This window comes from Zea mays, chromosome 2, assembly GCF_902167145.1.
Source record: "Zea mays cultivar B73 chromosome 2, Zm-B73-REFERENCE-NAM-5.0, whole genome shotgun sequence".
NCBI classification, from domain to species: Eukaryota; Viridiplantae; Streptophyta; class Magnoliopsida; order Poales; family Poaceae; genus Zea; species Zea mays.
The window spans coordinates 187,671,262-187,680,758 of record NC_050097.1 but is presented as its reverse complement, the minus strand read 5'-3'; the positions used below and the strand labels follow the sequence as shown (position 1 = coordinate 187,680,758).

At 49.7% G+C, this 9,497-nt stretch overlaps 1 protein-coding gene across 1 annotated transcript; it reads right to left on the bottom strand.

The window, feature by feature from the left end:
• Nucleotides 1-1,078: 1,078 nt before the first annotated feature.
• Nucleotides 1,079-8,812, bottom strand: LOC103647444 (glutamate receptor 2.8). The gene is made up of 5 exons (XM_008671985.2): nt 8,383-8,812; nt 6,979-8,294; nt 2,589-2,904; nt 2,089-2,483; nt 1,079-1,970 (listed from the first exon to the last, which is right to left on the bottom strand). The coding sequence occupies exons 1-5, from the start codon at nt 8,654-8,656 to the stop codon at nt 1,329-1,331; spliced, it is 2,943 nt and encodes a 980-aa protein (XP_008670207.1). The 5' UTR covers nt 8,657-8,812; the 3' UTR covers nt 1,079-1,328.
• Between the last annotated feature and the right edge of the window lie 685 nt (nt 8,813-9,497).

Below are 9,497 nucleotides of genomic sequence, written 5' to 3'. Positions count from 1 at the left end.
AGTTAGTTATATAAGGAAAATATTTATATGTGAGTAAAATGTAGTAGTGGTTTTTAAACTTTGCATTGATACGTCACTTGTGTCACTTAGATAACCAGCAAAACAGGTCCTCTAACTTTATTAGCATGTGCAAACTTGTCTAAAACCGGGTTTGCTCAAACAAGATGCCAACATGGCGTGCCAAGTTGAAACATACTGATAAAAAATTCAGGGACCCAAGTGACATAACATGTCAAGTTCGAGGACCCAAGTGACAAATCATACCAAATCCGGGGACGCAAGTGACTCTAACATGTTGTTGGTGCCGATCTGAACGTCAATCACTGCGATGTGTACCGGCGACGGTGCTCTCTGCGGAAGCGCGGAGAGTCCACAACCGAGGGCCAAACGGTCAGCGACCTAGCGCTAAGGCTACGGTTTCTGCCGATGAGCCGGACGGTCTGCGCCTGGTGGTCAGACGATCCGAGCGTGCGCAGAGGCGACGAAGTTCGCCAATAGCACCTAGATCTCGCTCCTAGTAGGGACCCTGCCTGGGAGGAGAGACCCTAGGGTTTATCCTGGGATCAGCAGACCACCCAAGACGCCTCTAAACGATGTAGAGCCGGAGAGAGGTGAAGATTAGAGGGAGAATGTTATGTTATTGTCTACTCATAGGGCAAAATGTAAAGAACATAAGATATGTTGATTGTTTGATCGATTGTTGGTGTCTGCAATCGATCGTATTCCTTAATATATATAGGAGTGGATGTCTGGATCTATTCCTAGGTGTCTCCCAACACCAACAGTGGGTCTAGAGGGCTAAACTCGCGCGGAAAAGGAATTAACTATGCCTGATCCAATCTATTCACGGACCGTCCGCTGGTCGGACCGTCCGGCCATGCCTAGTGCCACTAATGGTGCTCAACACATGGCATGTCAGGTTGTATCCATTTTGAGCAAATTCGGTTTGGGTCGGTTTTGTACGGACCGACAAAGTTAGAGGCTCGTTTTGCTTAGTGAATAAGTGACTCAGCGTGACAAGTTTGAGGACCGCTACAACATTTTACTATTTATGTGTTGTATTTGTGCTATAGGGAAGTGAGTTGAAGAGTGTGTAGACTCATAGTATAGAGATCTATACAATTAATTTCCATCTACCACCTTCGTGAATTTAAGGTAACTTTGTGTCTAAGCTTTGCAAAGCTATAGAACGCTAAACTCTAAGCTAAATAACCTACCCAAACTAGATTTTAATTCCTTCTAAATATGACGGGATCCAAACGGCCCAAATCTACACGTATGATAGCAACCTGTACATTTCCTGCCAGAGCACTCAGAGAAGACCTTGATCAGTTACTGGCCTGATGGACGACTGTGCCACTTTGATCACTGGAGCCGCGAGCCGCCGCGAGGGTTGGGGGAGCTGAGGCCACCTCCCCTGCCTCGCCGGCGCCAGCCAGCTCGATCTCACCTGCAGCTGCAGGCGCCGGGCTCTGCGCACCAAATGACCACTCGCTCATGTCGTACGTGTGGTTGGACACGCTGAGCGGGCTTCCGGCTGCGATGCGCGCGACGGCCGGGGAGGCGCCCGCGTCGTGGGCGCCGGCGCTCCGACCGGCCACCGACCCGCCGCCATCCTTGATGGTCCTGAACGTGTGCGACGATAGGTCCTTGTCGTCGAGGAGCTTGAGGACGACCCGGAGCCTGATTCTCCAGGGCACGCGCGCCGCACAGATCCGCCGGCGATTGGCCACGACGAAGAGGAGCAGGTGCAGCGCGCAGCAGAACAGGGAGGTGGCGCCGGTGATGAGGAACAGGCCCCAGAAGCTGTCGAAGCTGAGGCTGGCCGACGTGAACGGGCTGCCCTGCGCCGCGCAGCCGTCCGCGTCGCCGAACCACTTGCGCTCGATCGAGCTCAGCTCGTCGCTCTCCGTGAGGTTCAGGATCGCCCGCGACAGGTCCCCCACGTACGGCGACCCCTTGGGGAATGCCTGCTCGGTCGATGGGCCATGCATATTTATCAGTTGCCGAAAAAAATAAATGAAATGGTGCGCCGCACTGCAAACCAAGCGGTTGTGCGGCAGCAGGCAGGGAGGGGAGGGCGCTTACGAAGCCGAAGCCGCCGGTCTTGTTGCTCTGGGCGATCTGTGTGAAGTTGTCGCAGTAGGAGTTGAGGAAGAGCCTGAGGTAGAGCGTCTCGTCGACGATGGCGCCGATGGTGCCGTTGAGCAGCGCCTCGTGGAAGCTCTGCGTGGCCTGGTACGGCCTGAGCCTGTACTGGGGGAAGCCCGTCTTGGTCATGGCCTCCCGCATGAATGAGTTGTTCATGATCCCCACCTTGTCCGTCCCCGGCCACAGCGAGGCGAAGTCCCCGATCGCCGGCTCAAGCTGCGGCACCGTCAGCATGGACGTCAGGCTAGCCGTGTAGCTGGACTGCAGGATGAGCACCACGAACACCCACACCACCACAACGAACCGCGACAGGTTGCTCTTCAGGTTCTCCCCTGCGTCGACCATTCCACCGGACATTCAATTCCCAGCTCAATAATAATGCATGCAAAACTGGAAGAATCGGAGCTAGCAGAGAGAGAGAGAGAGAGATTAGTTACTGTGTGCAAAGACGAGGGTCGAAAAGCCGAAGTAGAGGAGGGTGCCGATCTGGTAGGATGGGGGGCCACGGAACTCCTCGTTGCTGCGGTGCTCGATGGCCCACACCACGAAGCCGGTGAAGACGAAGAAAGCGAAGCTGATGAGCCAGAGGTCGTAGCGGAGCGGCTTGAGGAAGACCCAGGCGGCGCGCTTGCTCCGCTGGTCGCGCATCGGCACCACCATGGAGATCCCCGACGACATGTACGGCAGCGTGAAGTCCACGTGCTGCGACCGGTTCGCCGTGATGGTGATGTCCGCCACCGCCGCGTCGAACTCCTGCGACACGATGCAGTGCAGCTATGTTAGGAACTAAGATGTCTGCAGCAGATTAAGTAAAATGGGAGATTTGTACCGTAGATCACATTGTTCGTAGAATGAAATTTAAAATATAGCATGTTATAAAAGAATACTGACAGAGACAACGCAGATTTGCAAATCCTTGGCTCGGATACTTTGGACGGAGCCTAGGCTATTTAAATTTATACCCTTAGTTTTGTCACCTTCTTCATTTTTATCCTTCGTTATATTTTTTTGTTTAGTTTTGTCTTTCTGCTCTATAGTACTGGAAGGGCAACTAGAGGTGACCCGTTTTACCATTTATAAGTGACATTACAGGTAACTTGATAGGTTCTATGATATTAATCTTATGATCCCTCGTCTTGCTATATCGTGGATGCTAGTACATTATCACTTATATATAAGCTGTGTGGCATGCAAGTACATTCACGATTTTCGATCGAGACAGAAGTTTCTAACTGAAACTATTATTGTTAAGTGTCACTAAGCAGTGCAGTGTATAATGATTTGATTCCAACCAGCGTCTATATTACGACAAATTGGCAGGTGCAAGGGCATGGGTTCACACTTCAAGCAGCCGGCGTCACAGAAACAGCATGCATGTGGATCAACAGCGCGATACACACTTGCTGGTTAATCTCAATTTCAGAGTGACCAGAGACTCCAGAGGTTCGCAGACAATGCTGGGGGTCCACCATGTGTTGCTCTGCAGTTGCTCATGGTTACTGGCTTGAACTCAGACGGTGTCCGGGAGAATTGGACTCTTCCGTGTACGTAGTAGTCAGGGAGGAAGAATATACAAAAGGGTCGACATTGAGGAATGTGACGCGTCTGGTGTGGTTGTTTTATATAGACCACGGGCATGCAATGGTACGCAACGTACGTCGGGTCTGTTTGGTTCGTGGCTAACTGTGTCACACTTTGTCTAAGGTTAGTCGTCTAAATTATTAAAGAATTAACTTTAGGCAGAAAAGTTAGATAAAGTGTGGCAAGTTAAGCAGCAAACCAAACATGCCCAGAAGAATAAAGCAATGGTTACACCGTGTGTTAAGTATTCTATCACTAGCTTATGATGCTTTAAGTGGACTAGTCTAGTGCTAATAGATGACGTGGTTGCATCCACAACGATGTGACTTGATTAATCTTAAATGTTGTTTTTTTTTGAAACAAAAGAAACTTATACAGAATCGGTCAACTTCTTATATGTATGCAACTCTTGGTTTGGTCCGATTCAAAATGCATTATTCCGAGTCAATTCAAACGGTCAATGAATTCCGAGTCAAAATGTACGATCGATCGGCGACAGAGAAGTTTCAACTGACAGCACCCTATGAAGAGAAGTTGAGAAATAATATGTCCTGGTGTCCAATTATTAGTACATCAGGGACAGTTCACTAGTACAGTGTTTAGGGCCTGTTTAATATATATATATATATATAATAAGGGGCAAATAATTGGCCCACATTTTTAAATACTAATTAGAAAAATTACACGTGAGCTATTTCTACACTAATAAAAGCTAATTTTAGCTAGTTAGTAGTTAAAGTTCAGTACCCCTTATTAACCTAAAACTAGTCTTACATTTAATCTATTTTCGCAAGATTATTGCATCTTTGCCTAGTGTTACACTCCGCAGAGTTTCCCTAGTGGGCTAACAATTACTCCATATTTTTAAATATCTATTAAAAAGTCTGATGATATGTTAATAAGAGCTATTAGTTGCTAATTTGTGGTTAGAGTCCATTAGCCCTTATTAGTTTATAATCAATCTTTTAATCTATTTTACTTAAACGGGCTTATTTTTAAATGCAAGAACGTATTTGGACAAAGTCTATGTGTCCTGTGCTAAGGAATAGTCTGAGGTCAACGGAACGAAGCCTCGTGCTCTTATATATAAGACAAAAGAAAAGTCTCTATAGATGTAAATTGCAGGTTAAATTCCTTTCGAATAACACAGACCATGAGAATTCCTGTGCAAACCGTTAAATCTATAGACTAAGTCAACTCGCGACTGGTCAAAGGCGATCGACCCATCATTTTGTAAGAGCATCTCCAACAACGTGACCTATAAAAATGCCCTATAATTTGAAAATAGGTATATTTTATAGAATTTAGGGCACCAACAAAACACCCCGCTCCAACAGTAAAGCCCCAAATCTAGACTATAGGGCAGCCCACTACGGTGTAGTATATTTGAGTCACTTGAGAGAGTGCTCTATAGTTTTTTGACAAAATTTTATGAAATAGGGCACTGTTGGAGTAGTTTTTCCTGTGTAGAGCCCTATATTTCAATTTGAGGCACTAGTTTGAGGCATTGTTGGAGATGCTCTAAAGCTTATATTATAGGGGTGTATATTATACTCACTTTGTTCTTTTTTATTTATCGCATTTTAGTTCAAAAATGAACTAGTGACTGACAAATATTTAAGAATGTTGATAGTACTAAACTATATATGTGGCCAAAATGTTTGCATCCAATATCTCTTCTCCTTTAAAGCATCAATTTTGCGTGTCACGTGCCACGGTGCCAAGCACGTAGTTCTGTTTATCTCTTGTGCTTCGCACCTAACTATGCACCATTATACCATAATGGGTAGTGATAATTTATCCAAGCCCAATACGACATAAATCCACACACAGGCTTCTCGTCTAACAATGGGTTGTTACACCTAGACTTGTTCAAACATCGGGTCGGGTCGGCCTCGGGTCAGGTTAAGATCGGATCGTGGACCATTTATTACGACCTATACCCGACCCGTGCCTAGTGACGGGTCGGTCGGCCCATGCCTCCCTGGCACGGGTCGGTCGGCCCATGCCTCCCTGTTTAACATGTCGAGTCAGATTTTTTCGGTTGGTCGGGTTTTTTTGGCTTTGGATCGAGTTTTTTTTGGGTTGGGTTGGGTTTTGGGTCAAAAATCACGGTTCGTACCCGGCTGTGAATTATGGTTCGTACCCGTCCGTTGCATTGATCGGGCCCGGTTACATTTGGTCTAACCAAACGACTCCTTATTGCGGGTAAAAAATTATGGCCCATATCCGCCCGTTGCATTGGTCGGGTCGGGTTGGGTTTTTTCGACGGGTCGAGTCGTGTTGGTCGGGTAGCCCATGATCAGGTCTAGTTACACCATAGATGGACCATGAGAAACCATCCAAATCAAACACGACAGAAAGCTATATGCATTACAACGCTCTCACATAGTACCACCTCGCTAGCTGGAGGAGGAGGACCGACCGAGCGGGCTATAAAAAAAGGGTCGAGCTCTTTTTAACTCAACTTTCTCGGTATATTGGCTAAGATAACGTGTAATATTTGTTATTACCAATTTAATATCCAATATATGGAGCATATGTTGACTTTGATATTAAATTTATTTTTAATGGAATAATGTCACTAACTCTAGGCTCCAATCCTAAATTTATTTTACGAATTTAAATTTGTCGGCCTTTAACATATTTATCTTTGGCCACCAATACAAAAAAACATCATATGTGTGTGAAAAGCATGATCTATCTGAGGAATGTGTGTAACTACTACGAGAAATGCTTTCATATGTTTAGATTATTGCTGATCTGAGGTCATCAATATAACCACGGGAAAAGCATGATTATCTGAGGTCACCAATATAACTCTTTCTACTGTATTATATTAGAATGCTTTTTGGTGCTTCGTATATCTAAAAAAGTTGTATTTGAGAAGCATGCATGTAATTGGCACTACACCATTGACGGCTCAAGATGAACTTTAATTTAGTGGCGACATTACATCAGATATGATTTGTTTGTTGTGTTGATCTTATTTTCCAATTGACAAAATCGATGGTGGTTATTTTATACATATATAAAAGCAAATTTAAAACCTTAGCATGCTGTGACATGCGAAGGAAATGAACTCCTATGTCTAGATTTCAACACGAATGTTTGGTTGACGTTGTTATAGAAATCATAAAATATCAATCTTGCAATGTAAAACATATAGGAGTAGTAATAAGTAGTAGTAACAGAATAGCAGTATGTAGAGAAATTAACAGCTTGGAGATTTGATATTGCACTTACCCCTTTGCCGACCCTCTCGACTAGAGTGTCGTAGCGCATGGAGCCCACTAGCACGTACTCGAACGGCAGCGCGTAGGGCAGCAGACGCACCGCCGCCTCGAACACCTCGATGACGAACCCACCGGCTACCGTCCGGTTTGTAGCTGGGTCGACGTCGAGGTGCATGATCGGCCAATAGCCAGGGTCGACTCTCCCCAGCACAGCCACCTGCAGCTTCCGGCCGCTCGTCGGCTGGACCCAACCAATCGGCACGACGGTCGAGTCCGCCGGCCAGATCACCGGCAAGAGCCCGCTGTTCGACGCGATCCCGCGGCGCCCCAGTTGCCTGTGCAGTCCGCCCTTGCGCGTCCAGAATCCGATGCCCCGCTCCCTGGCGTCGTCCATGATGTTGACGATCCGGAAGGCCGGCACCGCCAGCTCGCCGTTGATGAGCTCGAACCTGCCGCCGAGGCCCTCGAACGTAGTGCTGGTTATTGCCGCGAGGAACTTGGCCCCGGACATCGACTTTCCGAGCCCGGAGAAGTCCGTGGGGCCGCTCCTGCCGCCGACAAGCCCCTGCAGCGATGGCTGGTCACCGGGGCTAACAAGGCGCTCGGCGGCGGACGCGACGGCCCATGCGGCGTCGTACGCCCACAGCGCGTAGCAGCCCATCTCGGCTTGAGCCAGATCGGCGTCCCGGTGTTGGCGCATGAACTTGTGCGCCCACCGCTTCCGGACGTCGCGCAGGCGCGCGGTGGACGGCACGTGGGGCGCGAGCCCGATGACGCCCTGCGGCGGATGGATGGAGCCGAGGAGGCCCGTGAGCCCGTCGGTGATGACCCACGCGTAGCCCTCCGCCATCATCCCAGCCTCCACCGCGGCGGCGAACACGAGCTCCGCGAGCGCCGGGCGCGCGTGCACCACGAAGGCCCGCGTCTGTTCGGACTCGAGGCGATACATCGCGGCGGCGACGGCGTCCCTGGACGCCCCGGAGGGCAGCGCGCAGCGGTAGGGCACCTCCGCGCGCACCGCCGTGAGCGCGTCGACGAGGAACGGCACGAAAGCCGCGCCGTAGTCGTCGTCCTGGTAGATGGGCACGACGCGTCGCCAGCCGAAGTAGGTGGCGAGCGCGGCGATGGCCTCCGCCTGTGCGGCGTCGCTGAGCGCGGCGCGCACGAAGAAGCGCGCCTCGGAGTGGGACACCGAGGGGCTGGTCGCCGAGAAGGACACGACGGGGACCTCGGCGCGCGTGGCGAGGTCCGCGACGAAGGCGGACTCGACGGAGGACTGCGGCCCTAGGATGGCGCGCGCGCCCTGGGTCGTCATCAGCTGCAGCGCTGCACGCACGCGAGCGACGGGCCGGCGTCAGGAACGGAGGCGACGGAGTGGGGGCGGATGGGGGGGGGGGGGGACACGTGTCCATACCGGCGGACGCGGCGGCGACGACGTCCCCGCCGGAGTCGTGCTGCAGAATCTGGACCCGCGTTGAGGAGTTGGGCAAGGCCGCGTAGAAGTCGTCGAGCGCCATCGGGATGGTGGTGCTGGCGATCCTGCCGACGGGCGAATCGGCGTCGATGATGAGCCCCACCGTGACCGTCTCCGGTGGCTGCGCCCGCGACGTGGCCGGGATGAGCGAGGCCAGCAGGCCGATGAGGTAGAACATAAGGCGGAAGGGCGGGTGCCGGGCGCGGCCGGCCATGGGTGGAGACAGCTGCGTTGAGTCGAGATGAGACGAGAGTATGAGACAAGCGGAGAAGGCACAAATGGAGCAGCGAATCAACAGTTTGGCGGGCCTTTGACGACGAGGCGAGAATTTCCGCGCAGTCGCAGTTGTGGGCGACAAGAAGAAAGAAGGTCCCACTCCCACGGTATGATATAGATTACAAAATGGGCCGAGTTAAATTAGTGGGCAGTAAGCTCGTAATTTATAGTGCTTCTTCACAGCACGAGCGATTCATATACCGTGTGTTTAGTTCATGTATCCTTAGAGCTTGGGTACAACAATACAACACTTAGCATGTATCCACCTATGCTCGATGTTTGCGTATGGGTGGAGCCTTGCCAGAGGTCTTCATCTGCACGCACTGACCCTGGTCTAAAATCTAGTACATGTAACCAAATAGTTTTAAAGTAAAAAATGTTGTATGTGCTAATGCATGGCTACACTCACAGTGACCAGTAGCGAATCTAGCCGATAATATGATCGGGGTCATCAAGAGCAGCTTTGCTATATCATATAAATTTTTATGAACTTTAACAGTATTTTACTAAAGGATTTATAAAATTTATCGGGGTCGGCTGACCCCGATAAACCCCCCTAGATTCGCCCCTGACAGTGACAGTGCCGGCTTGACATAGGTTTAGTGTCATACTTAGGCCGCCATCTCGATACGATAGGTTGGCCCGATTAAGTCGCCGACATGATTAGGCACGACTGCGATTATGATATATAGATACAATTGTGATATATACCTGTGATATATACATGTGATTATAAATTGTTATTTGTTATGGTTTTAAACATAATAAATTCATTATAT

Bases quoted from the DNA above. Each gene is read 5' to 3' on its own strand.
- LOC103647444 (XM_008671985.2), bottom strand. From the start codon at position 8,656: ATGGCCGGCCGCGCCCGGCACCCGCCCTTCCGCCTTATGTTCTACCTC. The intron at 8,295-8,382 runs GTATGGACACGT...GCGTGCGTGCAG, and splicing joins CGTCGCCGCCGCGTCCGCCG to CGCTGCAGCTGATGACGACC. The intron at 2,484-2,588 runs GTAACTAATCTC...TGGTCGACGCAG, and splicing joins GACCCTCGTCTTTGCACACA to GGGAGAACCTGAAGAGCAAC.